Source organism: Zalophus californianus, chromosome 1 (assembly GCF_009762305.2).
Source record: "Zalophus californianus isolate mZalCal1 chromosome 1, mZalCal1.pri.v2, whole genome shotgun sequence".
Classification (NCBI taxonomy): domain Eukaryota; kingdom Metazoa; phylum Chordata; class Mammalia; order Carnivora; family Otariidae; genus Zalophus; species Zalophus californianus.
Window position 1 is genome coordinate 134,861,333 of NC_045595.1, and position 20,792 is coordinate 134,882,124.

At 51.9% G+C, this 20,792-nt stretch overlaps 1 protein-coding gene across 1 annotated transcript; it reads left to right on the forward strand.

Annotated features, from left to right (window-relative positions):
* The first annotated feature begins 3,344 nt into the window (after nt 1–3,344).
* Nucleotides 3,345–20,167, forward strand: DVL3 (dishevelled segment polarity protein 3). The gene is made up of 16 exons (XM_027586204.2): nt 3,345–3,757; nt 9,067–9,136; nt 9,667–9,788; nt 9,910–10,019; nt 10,217–10,352; nt 10,539–10,632; nt 10,848–10,917; nt 11,557–11,696; nt 11,864–11,940; nt 12,056–12,123; nt 12,278–12,427; nt 13,193–13,324; nt 13,486–13,653; nt 16,874–17,089; nt 17,189–17,599; nt 18,491–20,167. The coding sequence occupies exons 1-16, from the start codon at nt 3,597–3,599 to the stop codon at nt 18,520–18,522; spliced, it is 2,157 nt and encodes a 718-aa protein (XP_027442005.1). The 5' UTR covers nt 3,345–3,596; the 3' UTR covers nt 18,523–20,167.
* Nucleotides 20,168–20,792: the final 625 nt, after the last annotated feature.

The window sequence follows — 20,792 nt, forward strand, 5'->3', positions numbered from 1 at the left end:
CCTTTTTAGTATCTTGCTCTTAAATGTGAATAGACCGCCAATGGCCATCGAACATTTGAGGAAACTTCCAGTGTGACAGGTGGGGACCAAAACAAAACTGAAATGAAGGAAACAATGAGAAAGGAGGGAGATTTTTGAAAACCTCAGGGCAGCGGGGAGCTATAATTATTCCTAAAATTCAAAGAAGGAAGATAGTGTGTCTATGAAGAAAGTACTATGAAAAGGGAGAACTGGATAACAAGGTTTTTAGAAATTAAAAATAAGTGAACTATTTCCTAGTGAGAATTGGAGGACTGCAGGCCTGAATAGGATGGAGACTACATCCATCCTTAAGTAGTTGAATTTTGAATTGTGAACATTTTACCTATCCAATTGGATAGGGGAAAGATTGGAAATGTGAAGAAAAGCTCCCAAAAAAGGTGCGGTCACTTAAAAATAAAAGGGAATGGATGATAAAGGAGGGAAAAAAATAAGGATCAATCTAGAAGCTCCAACATCTAACAGGAGTTATAAAAAACAGGGAAAATGGTAGTGATGTTATTAAGTAATTCAAGGAAATATTGTTGAATTTCTAGATGGAAAGGGCTCACCAAGTGCCTAGCACAGTAAATTAGCACCAAGGCATATCACCATGAAATTTTAGAATCCCAGGAAGCCTAGGTGGCTTAGTCGGAGGTTAAGCGTCTGCCTTTGGCTCAGGTTGTGATCCCAGGGTCCTGGGATGGAGTCTGAGTCCCACATCGAGTCCTGCATTGGGTTCCTTGCTTGGAGGGGAGCCTGCTGCTCTCCCTGCTTGTGCTCTCTCTCTCTGTCTGACAAATAAATAAAATCTTTAAAATAATAAATAAATAAATAAAATCTTTAAAAAATTTTTCAGAACCCCAGGAATAAAAAGAACTTCCTAAAGACTTCCAGAGAGAGTAAAAACAAGTCATGTGCAAAGCCTTAGGAAAAATAGAGCTCAAACTGACTGCTTAATAGCAACACTGGATGCTGGAAGACAATGTAGTGATACCTTCAAAATTCTGAAGGAAAGTTACTTTCAATCATATTTTCAGATTTGCAAGTTCTTGAAAAGCGTTTTATTTCCCATGCTTTCAAAGTAAGCCACCAAAGTGTGTGCTTTGCCAAAGCAAAGGAGTAAAATATCCAGGAAATGGGGACCCAACAGGGAGGAGAGGTAAAGGGAATTCTGAGGATGATGCAGAGAAGTTCCAGGATGACAGTCGTGCATAGGCTGAGACAGCCAATAGTGCAGACCAGAGCAAGAGAATGGAAGGCTCCAAGGGGAAGAAAATGGTTGGATTATCTAATATATTTGACAGTGTAAACAAAATATGCATTGAGAAACTATTAGATTATATGGTAAGACTTAATGGTAGATATACTATTTTAAAAAGCAAATGCAAAAGTAAAGCAATGACTAATGCCAGGAGAAACAAAAAGTTGTAAAAAGGAAGCATTTACTCATAGGCAAAATGTCAATGCTAAAAACTATATTGACTTAACCAAAAAGTATGATTTCACTATTTTAAGAGGTTAGGGGGAGGTGAAGAAAGATAAATCCATCAATCAAATTTGGAAATAAATAAGCAATGTCCAGAATGCATAAATCGGTAACTAGTATGAGGTTTAAAAATATCTATGTACTGGGTTGGGGTGGAAAATGGGACAGAGAACTGCTGTTAAGAGCTTTCTTAACATGCACATATATTTAATTTAAAAAGTGAAGAGAAGGGTATGAAATGAAAGTTCACAAGGTATGTGCAGGGGCTAGCAAATAGGTTGATTTGCTGAAGTAAAAAATTTAGCCAGGATATAATGAAAAAATAGCTGTAGAGGTAGGTAGTTTCGATTATGGAGAGTTTTGAATACCGTGCTAAGAATATTTGGAAAGCACTGGGGAATGTGGAGAGATTTCTGAGCAGAAGAGTCTGTGGAAGTGGTACTTTGAAAATGCTAATTTGGCAACAGTGTACAAAATGGAGTGGGAGGAGCCCATACTTGTTCCTGTGGCCTTAAAGGACCTATGTCTACCTCTCCAGCCTCATTCTACCACTATCACTATAGTCACAATGGCCTTCTTGTTCCTCAAATTGGGAGAGTTTATTCCTGCCTTGAGCCTTTATACCTGGCTGCGCCCTTTGCCTGGAATGCCTTTCCCCCCACACCGGACCTTCTAGCTGCTGCTTTTTCCATTCTGTCTTTGCTCAAATGGAAGAGGCTTTCTCTAACCACCCATGGCTCTCTTGTCCCTTTTACTACCACATCACTCCATTTTATCTTTTTCTTAGCATTTGTCCCTGGGAAGTTATTTATTACCAGCTGGTGTGACGCCTTTCAGATGAATGAAAGTCCTGACTGAGGGCAGCCTTAACTGTCTTGTTTTCACTTTATCCCCTGCGGTGTGCTTTGCACCTTGGTGGGCACCCATTTATTAAATGAATTAAGAGCTAAGAGGTGAAGAGATCTGTCAGGGACCTATTATACCTAGTTCTGGTTTGAGACTTACTGGCCCAGTCATGCACTCATTTTCATCTCATTCTGCATCAGTCCATTTATTAAGCCACGGCTTTGCACCTAGGTATTGTACTGAGGTTATTTTTTTTTAAGATTTTATTTTATTTTATTTTATTTTTATTTTATTTTATTTATTTATTTAGAGAGAGCGAGAGAGCGCGCGCTGGAGCAGAGGGGAGGGGCAGAGGGAGAGGGAGAAGCAGACTCCCAGCGAGCAGTGAGCCTGATGGGACTCCATCCCAGGACCCTGAGACCATGACCTGAGCCGAAGGCAGGCACTTAACCTACTAAGCCACCCGGGTGCCCTGTACTGAGGTTAGAAGGAATCAGAACTCGATTCCGTTCTTCCTCAAGGAACTCAGTTTGGTAGACTCAGTGACAGCAGCTATTCTTTCCAACAGACCCTAAAAGGGCCACATGAACGTCACTTTCCTCCATCGATACCTGGTCAGAACCGCCCCCCCTCTGGGCCGCCCCCCCCACCTCTGGGGACCAAAGTGACCCCAGGCTGCTGAGGAACAGCCGATCCCCCTAGGGTCCAGAGCCAGGACCTTGATGAATCCGCGAACGCGGCCATCCTGGTGAGATCTGCCCTTCCCTGTCTGGGGAGCCTAGGCGACCGCCACCAAGCTCCCCGCAGGCCTGGGAGCGGAGCACAGGCTGCCGAGCTCACCGCGGGGTGTCCGCGGGGCCCGGTAGTGGCCCCAACCATCTGCCGTGAGGCCAGCGCGGCGCGGCGGCGGCCAGGGGCGGAGCTCGCGCCGGGGCGGGGCCGCGCCGGGGTCGGGGGAGGGGAGCGGGCCGAGCCGCAGCGCAGAGCCGGGTAGGGCCGCGGCCACCGGAAGAGTCGCAGTCTCCAGCGGAGCCGGGAGAGTGGGGAGCGGAAGCGGCAGCCGCGGCGGCGGCAGGCGGCGCTGGGACCCGGGAGCGGCCGGAGAACAAGGGAGCTGGCGCCGCGGCCGGCCGCGGAGCTAGGCTGAGCCGCTGGGCCGCGCCGAGGGCCGTCGCCGCCCGAGAGGCCCGGCCCGGCCGCCGGAGCAGGCCGCGCGCGGGCCGCCGGGCCCGAGGCCGGAGCCATGGGCGAGACCAAGATCATCTACCACCTGGACGGGCAGGAGACGCCGTACCTGGTGAAGCTGCCCCTGCCCGCCGAGCGCGTCACCTTGGCGGACTTTAAGGGCGTTCTGCAGCGACCCAGCTATAAGTTCTTCTTCAAGTCTATGGACGACGATTTCGGGTGAGGATGGCCCCCGCCTCACCTCCGGGGGACCCCGGCCCCTCCGGCTTCTCGGGGCCCACTCGGCCAGTTTGGACTCCCCTTGCTACACTGGCTTCTGGCCCTACTCTGGATTCCAGGCGGCGACTTGGGCATTTGGGGGCCCCCTGGCTTTTTCAGAGGCTGGAGTTCTAGCCCCTTTAGGGACTCTCCTTTTACGTCTTGTGGGGGACCTAGCCCCCCTAGTTTTAGGGGGACGTCCAATTCCCCAAGAGCAACCAGAGTTCCAAGTCCCCTTCACCTCCTCAGAGACCAGTGGCCTACATAGACAGACACACCCCCCCCTCCACCCAATTCCAGAGCCAGAGTCCCCAACCTTCCGCCCGCCAAGGGAGCCACCTTTTTAGCAGAGACTTGGGGTGTTTGGCACTTGGCCTTTGCCCTCTCCATCTTTTCAGCTCCCAACTCAGAACCGTATTTGGAGTAGTGCATCCAGGGGCTATGCTGTGGGACTTTGAACTGGGGGGAGGGGGACTTGGGGGGGGGCGGTTCAGGGGCCAGGCTGCAAGCTAAGGCCAGCAAGCCTAATGTTTATTTAGCTGTCTCCCCTTCCTTGTGGGGTGTTCAGGATGTTGTCAAGGAATTGGAGTGCCTGACCCCTGAGAAGTCCCCACTGGCCTAGGTGCTGATTTCCCTTCAGAATTGGGGCCTTTTTCCTCCAGATCGTGGCCAAGGGGAGACCTTGGAAAGGGCCTCAGAGCCTGGATGGGAGGGCCAGGAAGAGTCTCTTGGTGTTCTTCATCTTCCTCTGCCTGGCGGGGTCTTCTCCACCCAGCTGCAGGGCTTTGGGCAGGCGGAGTTTGGAAGCAGGGACTTCCCCTTTAAGAGGGGATGGAATGTTGGAGCCGGAAGGTTCTGTAGCAGCTGGCCTGGGAGGGGGAGCCTGGCCCATCCCCTCACACCCCCCCCCCCAACTCCCAGGGGACTGGGGGAGGGGGAGGCCCCCAGACTTGCCTGCCCCACACTAACTGGGCACTGGGCCTGGAGGCCTGTGGGGAAGGCCTTCCCCGGGCCCTGAAGGCCTAAAGGCTGTCTCTCTCCAGCCCCAGCCTGAGGCCTGCACTGCTCTTTGGAGCTGAGGCCCCAGAGCTGAATGAGGGGAGACAGTCTCCTCCCTGGTGTTGATGAGTCTGGCTTCTCTTCCAGGACCCCTCCCCTCTTGGCCTGGGAAGCAAGCACCTTCTCTGTCTTCTGCCTAACATGTTTTGCTGTCATCTTACCCCACGGAACTCAGGGTTTGATGAGCCCATGAGAGCCTGTTTGTGAGAGTGCTTTGAACGTGGGATGTGCTATGCAGCTTCTGACCATTCTTGCTTCTTTTGTTGTTCCTACACTGGGGTGGGGTACTCCTGGTGTAGTAATGATTGTCTGGCTTCAGTCCAGATACAGACACCCCTGATTGGAAGATTCTGAAGAGGGATCGATCTGCAAGGGGTGAGAGTGAGGGGGCAGAGGCCTTGGCCTGGTAAGAGAAAAACGGAGTTGGAAGAGACTAAGATGCCACCTCAGGGTATGGGATAGGGGAAATCAGCTAGAGTGCAGTGTGCTGGAGCCTCCCTGGGACCGGATGCCTTGAGGGACTAGGGTAGGCCTGTGTCTCTGCCCTCAACTCACCCCTGAACCCAGTGCGCTTAGCCCCCACCTCCTAAACCTATACCTCTCTGGGCTACCTCCCACTCCCCCAGACTGCTGTCAAACCAGGCCTAACCGCAGTCATAGGAGGGTTCCCATTACATCTGCTCACAGTTGACTTAATATTGTTCTTTAAATCCAGTTCACTCTCTCTTTCTTAGCTTGACCCAATCAGTAATATGAAATCACAGGTCTGATTTTCTACTTGTATTTCTTTCTAAATATGTTAAAAATAAATACTTAACTATTGAATTAAACATTCATTCAGGTGCACCTGAAGCGATCTTGCATACGTTAGTGGTACTTGAACCATCCTTTGCAAAATATTATAGTAGACTGTTTTAACAGGATTGAGAACAAAGCTAAAGGAGGAGATTGATTTTGTTTTTATCCCCAGGAGGATTATTGAGCAGGAGAGGGCTAGAGCTGTCTTGTCACAGAGAACTGGTAGCTGAGAAGTATATATATTTCATTTATTTAACAAACTCTTTTTATGGTATTTCAGTGTGCATGCACTGATCTGAGTGCTTTTCAAATCTTTACTCATTCAATCATCTTAACAGCCTTATGAAATAAGTAGTAATATCCCCAGTTTATAGATGAAGAAATGTTAAGTAACTTACCCGAGGCCACACAGCTAGTAAGTGGCAGAGCTTGATTCTGCATCAGAAATCTGGCTCCAAAGTCTAAGACCTTAATCATACAATTGTAGGTGTTATTATTATCATCACCATTGAACAGATACATCCTCTGTGAGGGAGATGCTGAGCCTTGGCAAACTGTAGAGGTGATAGGGCTGCCACTTATCCTAGCCCCATGAGACTAGGGTCGGGCAGAGGCCAGCGACCTCTGCTGACAGATGGGAGAGTGGGTCAGAGGAGAAAGGCTGCTCTCCAAGCTCACCCTCTGAGGTTCTGGTTTGTGAGGACTGAGGACTCCCCAACTCCCATCTGGTCTCCAGAAGTATTTGTCAAGTTAAATAGGCCAGACCCTCTTAAATTACTTGGGAAATGGAGGAAGAATAAACATTTTCAGCACTGATGGATGCTAGAGTGGCCTTGAGCTGTGGGCGGGAGCAACATGGGAAGTTGGACTACCAACCATGTTGCTCCCTGCTGCATGTCACATTCTGCCCTTCCTCTAGGCCTACCCAGAGCACACTGCTCTTCCCTTTTCTTCCGCAGGTCCAAATTGCCCCATTCTCTGCATTTAGCTTTTAAAGTTATGGCACTTTATCCCGTTTATCCTTACACCTACCCAGCTCCTAGCCAGGACCTGACACCTAAGTAATACTCAACAAATGTCTGTCCAGTGAACACATCTGCTGTTCTTATGGTTCTGACCACTTCCCACTTGCCATATACTTGTATGAACTATCCATTGGGCCATAACCTCCAAGGACAAGGCAGGCTCTTGGTCTGGTGCTTCTTGAGGTTTATACAATGGCAAGCACAGGATTTAAAACCCGCTGGGCTCTTAGCAAAGGCTTTTTAATTGAATGAACGATGATGGACAACGAGTGATGTGTAGATTTGTTTGGTCCCCGCCCTTAGAAACTTACACCTAGTTGGAAAGAGTATGGGACCTGCTAAAAATTGACACAGCTAATAACTAGCTTTTATTATAAGCCTACATCATGCCAACACACAAATCACACTTACCAGGATAAGACAAAGGTTTGGAAAAGTTAAGAAACTTCTCTAAGATAGGAGGGCTAACAAATGGCAGAATTAGAACCCAGATGTGTTCAGCTCTGCTTACGGCGTGTGTGCGTGTGTGTTAGTGCTGTGCAACCCTGAGCCATTCATCTCCATGGTGGGAGGGGGAGGTCTGTCTGAGGTCCCCAAGGCTGTTGCTGAAGATCAGCTGATCGTTATGAGTCAGCGGAGCCTTGGTGACCTGTCGGTGACCCCTAGAAAGAGAGGAAACATCTGTAGCATTGGAGCTATGTGGTGGGGCCTGCTCAGGGAGGGAGTGGTGGGGATTCAGCAGCAGTTTCCCACCACAAAGAGACCCTCTCCAGAGCAGGTCAGTCTCTGCCATAAGACCCACATACCCCATTTTCCTTTGAGCCCCAGTTCCCATATTGGACTGCAAGCTTAGGGTACCCTGTGGCCAGCCTGGCTCATGACTCTGAGCTATCTCCATGTCCCTTCTTTTCAGCATGTTCTATCCCTAGGCTTTCTGCCATCGTGGGCTTGACCAGGATGATTAGAGCTGCTTTCCCAGGGTCTTTGTGGGGTTGGAAGTGGTGGAGGAACCAGAGCTGGATGGGAGGGAGAAGGGCAGGCTCGGTCTTCGAACTTGGCTGTGAGTCCAAGAATGTGAGCATCACAAGGAGCCAAGCACGTTCCCGGCTCTGGGCAGAAGCTGCTCCAAGAACAAGGAAGGACTAGGCTTCCCAGCCTCCCTCTCTGCTCACAACCCCAGGCATGTGCCTTTCTCTTGCCCCTGATCACATCTTTCCAGCTCTGTACTCCTGGGGTGTTTGAAACAGTCTGGGGTCCTCAAACTTTCTCATTCCTTTCCCTGGCCCCAAACTGTAATCATGGTCTGACTTCTTACCTTGATGCATCCCCCGAGCCAAATTACATGCCTATACACATCCCACCCCCTCCATGCCCCACATCACTGTCTCCCCCAACACCACCACACACACATCCACATCACCTGTCATGGTATGAGAAAAAAATGTGAAATACCATGGAAAGACCATAGGTTTTGCAGTCAGGCAAGCTTGGGGTTGAATTCCAACTCTGACATCTTCCAGCTCTGTGACCTGGGACAAGTTACTGAATGTTTCTCCATTTCTTTACTCATAAAATGAGAATCTTGTCCATACAATGAAGGTGATGTGAAGATTATACACATTCTAATTCTAGGGAGATAAGATGGTATAATAGGTACGAATAAAGGCTAAAGAATCAAGCTGACCAGGATTCAAATTCCAGCTTTTATTAGTGGTGTGACCGTAAGTGAATTTCTGAACTTACTAAGCCTTAGTTTCCCCATCTGTGTCTGTCTTAGCATTGCTGTGAGTATTAAATGAAATGACACAAGCAAAGTGCTTAGCTTAGTGCTTGGCCCATGATACGTGCTCAGTAAATGAGAGCAGTTGGTACTACTATCATAAAGGCAGTGGGGGATGTTCAGTAAATACAGTTTCTCCTTCTCTTTCCTAATATCCTTAAAACTCCTCATCCACACCTCCCAGAAGAATGTCAGGATTCCCAAGAAGGGAAAGACAGAAATAAGGATGTACTTTTTCCTAGTTTAGGGTCAGAGGGAAAGAATAAGTCTAGTCCAGAAGAGCTATGTTGGACTGGGTAAAGCACTCTCATGATTCTAGGGAGTAGCCACATTCATGGGGGACAGCAATTTGTCAGGTGTAATTTGCAGTCACCTGATAACTGAGAGGACACCCCAGGATGGCATCTGGTCTGGGCAGGGCTGGTGTCTTCCTGGTGGTGCTAAAGAGCTGTCCCTAGGTGACCCCCACTCTGCTCCCATCTGAACAGGCTTAGGCTGGTGGCATGATTCCCAGTTTAGGGTGGAGGAGCCCCTGAGTTAGGATTGTGAGGACCCTTCCATTTCCACCCCAGAAAGCTCACTCGGACACCCCCACCCTTTCCCTGCAGAGTGGTGAAGGAGGAGATCTCCGACGACAATGCCAAGCTGCCCTGCTTCAATGGCCGGGTGGTGTCTTGGGTAAGGAGCCCTCCTCAGCCCTCCCTCCTGCGTTCCTGCAGTGGGCTAGACAGAGGAAAAGCATTGCTGAGATTATAGCTGGTGGTTTTATACCTTAATATCTGACTCTCCCCTGAGTTTTCTACCTGAACTCTTTCTCACCCCAGACTCTGTAGCCTTGGTGAAAGATGGGGGGCCGGGGGGAGGTGGAATATGGAGAGAGGGAGGGACCGAAACACTCATCAGAGACACAAATGTCTCCGACGCCCTTTGAGGAACTTTGCCTCAGGTTCCAGCCAACCTCTGCCTTAGACCACTGACCCTTGTTCTCTGCCCCCATCCCACTTCAATAGCTCATGCCTCCCGTCCTCCCATCCACCAGCAGTGAGTCCATTCCTCATCGCAGCTGACCTTGCCCAGTCCTGTCCCTTCTACCTCCATGTCCCCTGCTTCATTCTCCCCAAGTCTGCATGCCCTGCCAGAAGCCAACCATCTGCTATTTCCCTGGTGCCCCCCCGTACCACACTACCCACCCATTCTTTCCCCATCAGTTGGTGTCTGCTGAGGGCTCACACCCAGAGCCAGCTCCCTTCTGTGCTGACAACCCATCAGAACTGCCACCGCCCATGGAGCGCACGGGAGGCATTGGGGACTCCCGGCCCCCATCCTTCCAGTGAGTGTGGCCTGAGGATGGAGTGGGCCCATGGGGGAGGGATGCATCAGCTCAGCCCAGGGCTGGGGGGAGGGAGCCCCCAGCCTGCCACCTCTCCCACCAAGTCCTCTCTTCCCTGCAGCCCTCATGCTGGTGGAGGCAGCCAGGAGAACCTGGACAATGACACAGAGACAGACTCCTTGGTGTCTGCCCAGCGCGAGCGGCCACGCAGGAGGGACGGCCCAGAGCACAGTGCGTCTTCCCTGAACAGACACCTTCCTTCCCCCCCCCCCACGCCTACCCCCACCGCTTCCATTCAGCTACCCACATCTCTGCCCTTTCCTGAGCTTGGGGTATGCCTGGCCCCAGTGCAGCCCCTAGCCCAGCCCTGTGTCCTCCCTTCCCTCCTGCATTGGCACTGTGAACCCAGCTGCCTCTGTTCCCTGCAGCAACCCGGCTAAATGGAACTGCAAAGGGGGAACGGCGGCGAGAGCCAGGGGGTTATGATAGCTCATCCACCCTTATGAGCAGCGAGTTAGAGACCACCAGCTTCTTTGATTCGGATGAGGATGACTCCACCAGCAGGTGGGGCTTTGGTTTCATTGGTACTGTGGGAGAGGTAACCCTCGAGGAGCCCTGACCCCACCTCCCCCCAAGGATGGTGGGACCCTGGGAGGACTGTGGGCTTTGCATGGGGGACTTGGGCCCTGGGGTGCCTCTTGTGGGGCAGTGCTGGGCCAGCCTGGTGGGGAACGACTGTGGGCCCCCCAGGTTCAGCAGCTCCACAGAGCAGAGCAGCGCCTCACGCCTGATGAGAAGACATAAGCGGCGGCGGAGGAAGCAGAAGGTTTCACGGATTGAGCGGGTACGGGGCCTGAGATGCCAGGGTTGGGTGGGGGCAGACTGTGCCCTGTCCAGGCAGATCCAGGGTGTGTGCTTCCTTAGACCTCCTCCTATGGGGCCAGCATTTGAGCCTTAGAGGGGAGGGGGTGCCGAGGGCTCACCTGGAGGAGGAGCTAGGTGGGAGCAGTTGAGTTGTTGCCAGCCCTCGGTGCTGCTCAGGGCCTCTGTCTATTCCAGTCCTCGTCCTTCAGCAGCATCACGGACTCCACCATGTCACTCAACATCATCACAGTCACTCTCAACATGGGTGAGTCTGGTGAAACAACACTCTTGAGGCCTACTATATGCCAGACACTGGGCAGACTTGAGGAGTTCAGAGAGGCACAAGATATGTTCCCTGACCCCGAGGAGCTTTCTCTCATAAACATAAACCAGTACATACACTGATCATTTCAGCAGCTCGTGATCAGGGCTATGACAGAGACAAGCACAGAGAGCTGTGGAAGCAGAGGGATGGCATCAGGGAAGGCTTCCTGGAGGAAGTAATTTCTGATTCCTATCCCGCTTCCCTTTTTCAGCCGATGCTTGTTGCTCTCTGATTTCTGCCCTAGGTACTGTCTCTAGGAGATAGCTGGATGTAGTAAAAAGAGCCCCAGCCTTAGAATTTAAGTCTGTGTTTGAATCCTGGCTTTGCCACTTAATGGCTTAGAAAAGGCGCTGAAGCTTTCCAAGGCTCAGTGGCCTCCTTCGTAGGATGGGATGAAGAGACCCTGTGGCAGAGCTAGCAAGGCCTGAAGGGAAGCATGCTTGACCGTGCTGAACACGGGCCTGATTCAGGTTCGATGAATGTTAGTTCCTCCCATCCCTTTCCACCCTTTTCTAATAAGGGGCTCAGAAGTTGGGTGGGAACCTTGTTCCCCTCTTAAGGTTATATTACTCTCTGTAGAAAAGTACAACTTTCTGGGCATCTCCATTGTGGGCCAAAGCAATGAGCGTGGTGACGGAGGCATCTACATCGGCTCTATCATGAAGGGGGGTGCTGTGGCTGCAGATGGACGCATCGAGCCAGGAGATATGCTGTTACAGGTACCACTGCCCACTGGAGATGGTGGTGTGGATGGGGAGTAGGGAGATAATCCCTGCTCATTTAGAGGCCACTTCTTGGTAGGGGGAAGACCTGATCCACCAAGCTCAGCTTCCCTATCCACCTCCCCAACCCAGCTGCTTATCCCACTTCTGGCCCTCTCTCCCAGGTAAACGAGATCAACTTTGAGAACATGAGTAATGACGACGCAGTCCGGGTACTGCGGGAGATTGTGCACAAACCAGGGTATGGATGGGATGGGACATTGGGAAGGAGGGGGCAGGCATTTCTGGCTGTTAGGCAAGAGGGTTGGTCTGGACTCTGTGCATCCTGCCCTCACTAGGGACACCCTTGCTTTCAGGCCCATCACCCTGACTGTAGCCAAGTGCTGGGACCCAAGTCCACGTGGTTGCTTCACACTGCCCAGGAGTAAGTGGCTGGGCGACTCAGCCCTAAAGCTGGTGCTTGGCACACGTGAACCCTGTCTCTCCTTCCTTTTGTGTTGCCCTGAACCCTCATACCTACCCTGTGGGGCCTGCCAGTGGGCAGCGTGGGCAGCCCCTGACTCTCATCCTCCCTGCAGGCGAGCCCATCCGTCCCATTGACCCTGCAGCCTGGGTCTCCCACACTGCAGCCATGACCGGCACCTTCCCTGCCTATGGCATGAGCCCCTCCCTGAGCACCATCACCTCCACCAGCTCCTCCATCACCAGCTCCATCCCTGACACAGAGCGTGAGTGTCCAACCCTGCCCCCGAGGCCCAGCAGACGAGGCCAGGTGGGAGGGACTAATGAAGGCCCACATGGAGACTCTTGCTTAAAAGCCAGAGGGGGCTGGAGAGGGGGCTGAGTTCATTCCAGCTACCTCACACTGCAGCTTCCCAGAGTGGACACCCAACCCTCACAAAACAGTGTTTGCCTCTGAACCTGTATTGAGCACCCCGCGATCCTCAGTTTCCTCTAGTAAAATGGGACTAATGATACGCACTCTACCAGGTCCCGGGGTGAGGGAGGGGGTTTTAACAAGAGGGTGTAAGTGAAGCCTCGATCCCAGTATGTGGCATAAAGTAAGCACTCAGCAAATGACTGCCATTTTTATTATAACACACGTATTATACACTTTGCTAAGCACCTTCATTTATATTATTTAATTCTCTCTTCAAATACCCTTGCAAAATATGGGGTGCCTGGGTGGCTCAGTTGGTTAAGCGTTGGACTTTTGATCTCCACTCAGGTCTTGATCTCAGAGTTGTGAGTTCAAGCCCTGTATTGGGCTCCACATTGGGCATGGAGCCTACTTTAAAAAACAAACAAGCAAATCCTTGCAAAATAAATATTGAAGTCCCTATTTTTACAGAGGAGGAAACTAAGTGTCCTAGAAGTCAATAATGTGTCCACCATTGGTCCATAGTTATTGGGTGATAGAGCTGCAGTGCCAGCTCCTCTCCACCTAACTCTGTAGCCCCTTTCTGCCTCACCATTCTGCCTCCCACCCCCAGGCCTAGACGACTTCCACCTGTCCATCCACAGTGACATGGCTGCCATTGTCAAAGCCATGGCCTCCCCTGAATCTGGGCTGGAGGTCCGAGACCGCATGTGGCTCAAGATTACCATCCCTAACGCTTTCATCGGTGAGAGGGCCCCATGGTGGGATGAAGGACGGGGTGGGGGCTGAAGATCTCCCTTGGGCCACTCCTTGGAGCTGGCACCAGCCCCAGCCTTGTGGCTTCTGTGAGGTCAGATGAGCCCAAGTCAGGTGGGCCTCCCAATCAAGTGGCGGCCTTGCCCCCAGGCTCGGATGTGGTGGACTGGCTATACCACAACGTGGAAGGCTTCACTGACCGGAGGGAGGCCCGCAAGTATGCCAGCAACCTGCTGAAAGCCGGCTTCATCCGCCACACCGTCAACAAGATCACCTTCTCTGAGCAGTGCTACTACATCTTCGGTGACCTCTGTGGCAGTATGTGCCTCCCCCACCTCCTTGCTCTGTCTCCTGGCTGGGAGTGGGGAGGGGCCCAGGGATGTGGCAGCAGGCCCCAGGGAGCCCACATGAGGCGTGAGCAGGCAGCCAAGGTGGGGGCCCAGCTTGAGGCCTGACACGGGCCTCCCTCTCTAGTTGAAGCAGATCCCAGTCAGGCCTTTTCACCTGTCTGCATCCCCGTCTTGGGCCTGGCATTTTCTAAGTGCCTCCTCTGTTTCTGGCACCATGCTGGTTGTTTCTTTCTTTCTTTCTTTCTAGATTTTATTTATTTATTTGACAGAGAGAGACACAGCGAGAGAGGGAACAGAAGCAGGGGGAGTGGGAGAGGGAGAAGCAGGCCTTCCGTGGAGCAGGGAGCCCGATGCGGGGCTTGATCCCAGGACCCTGGGACCATGACCTGAGCTGAAGGCAGACGCTTAACCGACTGAGCCACCCAGGCGCCCTGTGCTGGTTGTTTCTAAGCATCATCTCACTCTCACTCAGTCCTCACAACCCCGCCTCCTCACCTTTGGGGAGATGGATCACTGTCCCTATTTCAGCTGAGGATACTGAGACTTAATAGTCCACCCATTCTCACAGTCAGACACAGAGGAGTTAGGCCTTGGGTCCAGGTCTTTTTGGCTCCAGAGTCCTTTTTCTTACTGCCGTTTGGAGCTGCCTAGGTGTGTGGTGTTGCAGAAACATTATCTTAGCAAGATCAAAGATCCTACCGTTGGCCCCTGATCACCCTCCCAGCACCAAGCAGGTTCCACCAAGGCAGGACCTGGGGCTGGCTTGAGCCCCCAAGTCCCCAGCCTCCTCAGACCCTTGAGGGTGGGCTGGGCCTTGGGATGAAACTGAAAAAAAACTGTCAGGGCCAGCTTGTAGAGGACTCTGCAAGCTGCCCCAAGCTTGACTTGATCCCGAGAGAGTGCAAAGCCAATGAGGGTTTTTAAGGAGGAAAGGTCTGCAGGGAACCCCCCCCTTCTCCTCCTGAGCAGGTAGACAGCCCTTGGGAAGGAAGGGGAGTCCTCAAAACAGGACAGCATTGCTCAGGGCCGGGAGCAGAGGCCCACTCCCAGCAGCCGCCTCTGCCTCAGGGAGCCTTGTGTCATCCCAGTGGTGCTTGCTGGCTGAAGTCCAAAAATTGACTTAAAATGCTTCAGGTTAGGTTCTAGGACTAGAAAGGCTGTTGCTTCAGAGCACAAGGTCGTGATGGAGGGTGACAGGTGCCTAGGGCTTTGGAGTTGGACAGTTCTGAGTTCAAATCCTAGCTCCGCCCTCACTGTGTAAACATGAGTAAGTGACAGCCTCTTGTTGCCTCAATTTCTTGATCTATAAGTTGGAGGTAATAGTAGAACCTATCTCAGAGCTTTTTAGAGGTTTAAGACAGTGTATATAATGCTTTTAGCACCATGTTTGGCCCACAGTAAGTGCTTTAAAAAATTCTCCATTCATAAATTTAATTGATTCTAAGGTGAACATTTCTTTCACATTTTGATATCTCTGAAATTGGAGTGCATCTTATAATTCATGGCTTCTTAGACTCAATCCTGTGTGGTAATTATTATCATCATTAGAAGAAGTCAGCCCTGGCCCTGAACCTCCAGGGACCCCTAAAGCTTCTCAAGACAGGTGTGGTTTTTGCTCAAGAGATACTCTTCTATCCCTGGGGCCTCCTGGGTCTTCTATCCATGCACCAAGGCCCCCCAGAGGCCCAGCTCAGGGATATGCTGACAGATAGGTCTTTTTCTTCTCACTGGCCAAGGTCTCCTCAGCCTCCTCAGCAGGCTCAAAGGAAAGCATTGAGGACCCCAATTCTTTGGGAGATCCCCAGGAGCCCACAATCACTCCCCTCAGGACAACAGCTCGGAGGCTGAAATAGTCACCAGCTCTTGGGGCATGAGCCAAGGCAGCCCCCTGTTCCTCACCACCACCCCCACCCCCATGCTAGCTGCAGGCCTTGAAAAGTTGATGGCTTAGCTGGTAGACTCCACAGACTGCCTCCGCCCTCTCAGATCCTCCTCTCCTGACCTCTTCTTCCCTGGAAGGTTGGGCTGGCTTACTTAAGGAGTTGGAACAAAGGGCTCCATCTGTATCCAGCAGCTGGCCCGTAGGGCAATTCCAGCTGTGTCAGAGCTCTGGGACCTGGTATGATGACGTGTGAGCAAGGGGTGTCCCAGGCAGATAACACTTCTGGTGGCCCCTTTCAAGTAGTTCCAACATTGGTGGGGGCAGCCTTGCCCTTAAGGAGTGAACAATTTACTGTGGGAGCCAGAGTCATGAAACAAGTAATGTTAATACTGTGAAGAATGAGGCCTGGCTGGGAATGGGGTGGAGGGCACAGAGGAGGCATCTAAGTTGTTCTCTTTCTGAGCTCTTTCCACCTTCCCCAGCAGCACCAGAAAATCCATCTGGACCACTAGCCTTCTGTATGGGGAGGCTCTGAAAGGCCTATGTTTGTTCTGGCCTATAATGGGTATTTTTTTTAGTCCTAGATGAAGGGAGAGGGCAAAAATTCACCTAAATTTCCCCAAACTGCTCCCTACTCTTTACTAATGACTCACTTGGAAAGATAAGAAAGTAAGCAACTCCTAGCTTCTGCTCTGGCTACAATTTGGATTGACCTCAGGTGGGTCATTTAACCTCTCTGGACTTCACTTTCCTCATCTGGAAAAAATGTGACTAATGCCCTCTTCATAGGATGGTGGTAACATTTGCATGAGGTGAAGGGCTTTGTATCGTGTCTAATGACTTGCAGGTTTGCAATACCTGTCTGCTATTTCAGCTTCCCACACTCCCCCCAAGTGAACAGAGGAGAATATTGCCCATTTAAGACTTGTGCTCCTTCTTCCAGTTTACTGAGGAAGGAGGAGAAACTGTCAAACCCTTGGAAGGGGGCCTCCCTGGGCCTAGGAGTTGGGTGTCAGGGTTGGGCATTGAGCATCTGAAGGTGGGGCTTAGGGCCTTCCTGAGGGGTTTTCCTTGGTGCTGTGTCTGCAGGGTCTCCCTCTCCACCATCTCAGGTAGGTGGCAGAGGGGGTCTGAAGAAGTGAGAGATCTCTGACCTATGCCTCCACTCATTTGGGGGATAAACTACCACTGCTCTTAGGTGTCATCACAGATGTACCACCCGACCTAGACCGGGGACCTCTCTCTCCTGACCTAGGGGTGTGGGGGCATGGGATAGACCCAGCTCATCTGGCCCTCCCCCCCACAGACATGGCCAACTTGTCCCTCCATGATCACGACGGTTCCAGTGGCGCCTCTGACCAGGACACGCTGGCCCCTTTGCCGCACCCAGGGGCCGCCCCTTGGCCCATGGCTTTCCCTTACCAGTACCCGCCGCCCCCACACCCCTACAACCCGCACCCAGGCTTCCCAGAGCTGGGGTACAGCTATGGTGGGGGCAGCGCCAGCAGTCAGCACAGTGAAGGTAAGGTGGAGGGGGGCGGTGGTGGGGGCACAGGCGAACCCCAAGCTGCTTCTGCAAGCTCTGAGCGTCGCCCGCCCTGGGCTTGCCTGTCCCCTGCAGGCAGCCGGAGCAGTGGCTCCAACCGTAGCGGCAGTGACCGGCGGAAGGAGAAGGACCCGAAGGCGGGGGACTCGAAGTCGGGCGGCAGCGGCAGCGAGTCGGACCACACAACTCGCAGCAGCCTGCGTGGGCCGCGGGAAAGGGCGCCCAGCGAGCGCTCGGGGCCTGCCGCCAGCGAGCATAGCCACCGCAGCCACCACTCCATGGCCGGCAGCCTGCGCAGCCATCACACGCACCCGAGCTACGGCCCCCCTGGCGTGCCCCCTCTCTACGGTCCCCCCATGCTGATGATGCCCCCACCGCCCGCGGCCATGGGGCCCCCAGGAGCCCCCCCGGGCCGCGACCTGGCCTCTGTGCCCCCTGAACTGACAGCCAGCAGACAGTCCTTCCGCATGGCCATGGGAAACCCCAGTGAGTTCTTTGTGGATGTGATGTGAACAGGGCCCCTCCCCCACTCGCATCCCACTCCCGCACCCGGGCGGCTGCGTCCCTCTCTCCATCCGTCCGTCTTTTTTACTTTGTCTGGTACCTGAAAGGGAAATAAATTGAACTAAATTCAGGCGCGCTAACCTCGCTGGGCGCAGCGAGGGCGGGGTGCACCTACCGATCGCCACTGCGGCCCTTAACCTGCCACCGGCCCTAGCTTGCCCCTCTGTCCACTAACCGCTGCGTAGGCCTTCCCAGGATCCTTCATGTTACTGGGACCCGACTTGCTGGTGCTGCTCCTTATTCCCCACACACACTTAAGGAGTTGAACCCAGCGGTGCCCTTGAGGGCCTGCTCACCCCTTTAGCCCCACCTTCCCCACCCCCCCCCCCGCCACCGGTACCCCCGCAGCAACCTTGCACCGTTCATTTCAGCTACATCAGCCCTCCATTAACCGCATCCCCTTGAGCATGTGTGCCAGTCTCTTAACTTTTCCCCCACAATACTGACACCAAAAAATACTTGCTTCAGCTGCCCCTGCTCCTAACTGCCCCCGCCCCACCTTGCGGGGGGGGGGGGGTGCTGCCTCAGTCCTGCAACCTAGAGCTGTAGTCACTTCCAATAACCATCCAAGCTATCTCAGCCTGTGCCCACCTTTACTAGAAGCCCGAAGGGCCCCCTCAGTTGCCTGAGCTGCTAGTGGCTTCTGGGAAGCATATCTGCTCTACCCCTACATCTATACTCCCATGCCTGCCCTGTGTGCTGGTTCCTTCAGACCCCTAACCCTACTAACCACCAGGCTCATCTCACCTCTGGGCCTGAAACATTTCTTTTCTTTCTTTTTTCTTCCCTCAATTTTTCCTGGGCCTGGAGCAGCCAAGAATTTCGGGCTGTTTGACTTTCTGTGAGCCCCCAGCAAGGGGAGGCCCAGCCTCCGAGGAGACCAGGAACCCTGCTTCAGCAGCCCCTCAGGGCTTCCCAAGGATGTTCAGCTCCCACACCCTCACTTCAACATGTTGAGTCACTAGGCTTTTGTGGGGGGCTCCAGCCTCTCACCCATGTATGAGACTCTGTTCCCCTTTCCAGAGAGTGCCCCATCCCTCTCTCCTCTGTTTCTCTCTCTCTCTCTCTCTCTCTCTCTCTCTCTCTCACACACACACACACACACACGTACCTATGCCAAGTTCACTTAAGCCTCAGGGCTGGTCCCTACCCAGAGGGCTGGACCTTCTCTCCCAGGTTGTAGGGCTGGTTCCCTGACTTCCCTCTCCCCTTCCTTATAGCCCTCAAGCCTCCCACACGTCCCCATCATCTTCCTACTGGATAAACTTCGTAAGCTGGGTCTCAGGTTAGGCTCAGCAGAGGACACCCCAAGCAACTGGCAGGTTGTCCTCACCCTGCCGCTTACCCCACACGCCCTTCCCTGATTTCATAATCACCATGATGCCCCAGAGAAAGGTTGGGCAGGAGGACTTCTGGGACTCCTACTAAAGTGCCAGGTTTTATTTTTTTTACCTTATTCTCCAGTTTAAGCAAATTATGACTTTCTCTTTAAACCTCTTCTATAAATTCTCCTGGCTTACCTCTCTCCATATTTTTAGGACTGGGGTGTCAAGAGTGGGATTAAGTCTTAAGCTCCAGGCTTTGGGGCAAACCAGGGTAGGGACATTTTGGCGTTCATTCATTTAACCAAGACCTCCTGGGGTTTTTGGTGACCAAGGGCTGTGTTGGAAGCATGACTCAGTCTTGCCTGCCTTCTAGGAGCTCTAGGTTTGCTTCCAACCCAGGCCATGGCTTTCTCTAGCCACCACTACAGGGCTGCCTCCTATACTTTTCCTTTCCTGACTCTGCCATGTTCAACTCCCTTGAGAATTCCTCCACTATTGCTCATGCCTTCAGTGTTGGTGCTCCCAGTGTTCCATCTTTGGTTCACTTCTCTTTCCTCTATGTTTACTCCTCAAATGATGTTATCTATCCTGATGTCCTCAGTTGACACTGATATGCTGGTGATTCTAAAACACATATCTCCAGCCACAATTTCCCTCCAAATTTTAGATCTGTATTACCACCCCCTGGACATCACCATGGACATATACATATGGACTCAACTCATTTCCCCCATCAAGTGTGTTCCTCCTGAATTCCAATCCTGGTTATTTTTATCACACTCTACATAGGCACACCAGCTAGTAACATTTATGGGCTTAAATTCCTCCCCATATCTTACTAGTCAGCATATCATATCCATTCCACTCCAACGATCTTTCTTGAATATGGTCCTTTCTCTCCCCCCTGCCTCTACTCTAACTCACAGGAGCATGGGATTTGGAGTCAGGTTGTTCTGGGTTTGAATCCCAGCTCTACTACTTTTTGGTTTTGTGATAAGAGAGTTATTTAATCTCTCTGAGCCTCAGTTCCCTTATATGTAAAATGATGATAATAATACCTACCTCACAGGGTTGTTGTGAGGATTTAAATTAGATAATGTACGAAAAGTGCCTAGCACAGTGCCTGGCACACAGTAGAATAGGTGCTCAATAAATGGTAGCTATTATTATTATTATTATTATTATTATTATTATTTACTCTAAATGGTAGGATATTACTGAAGATAAAGCTTTTGGAAAGGTAGCAGTGAAGCCTTGAGTGCTGGTTCAAGAATTAGAAATGCCTATATTCGGTCACTTATTGGATTCACACTGTGGCCACCGTTTGAGGGAGACTAGATCTTCATCCTGCCACGTCCTGGCTTGTAGCAGGAGGATGCTGGAACAGTAGGGTTTGCAACCAGGTTTGCCCCTTTTTATCCTTCCTCCCATGATGGGCTCAGCAGCAGTGAAGGCAGCAGGGCATCTCTCCCTACAGAAAGAGAAGAGCTAACAGATTTTCTTTAGGTCCTGCAAGAGGAAGTAGGCGTTTCATGTCTGAGGGTTTGCTGTCTCTTCTCAGCTTGGATGTGAAGATTAACTCTGTTCATCAGAGAGGGGATTTCAAATTCCATGTCCAGTTAAATTAAACTTGCCAACGGTTTTTTAAGCAACATATATGCTTTCACTAGAAGGCACACAGGTCCTTGGCTTGAGAGGTCACATACGTATGTATAGCCGGGATAAAACAGACATTCTTGAAAAGCTTTGGTTAGTTTCTTACCAGTATTTGCCTCCTTGCTCCTTGCCCT

Coding starts and splice junctions, on each gene's coding strand:
- DVL3 (XM_027586204.2), top strand. CDS start 3,597: ATGGGCGAGACCAAGATCATCTACCACCTGGACGGGCAGGAGACGCCG. Junction 3,758..9,066: donor TCTATGGACGACGATTTCGG/GTGAGGATGGCC, acceptor CTTTCCCTGCAG/AGTGGTGAAGGAGGAGATCT. Junction 10,353..10,538: donor GAGGATGACTCCACCAGCAG/GTGGGGCTTTGG, acceptor TGGGCCCCCCAG/GTTCAGCAGCTCCACAGAGC.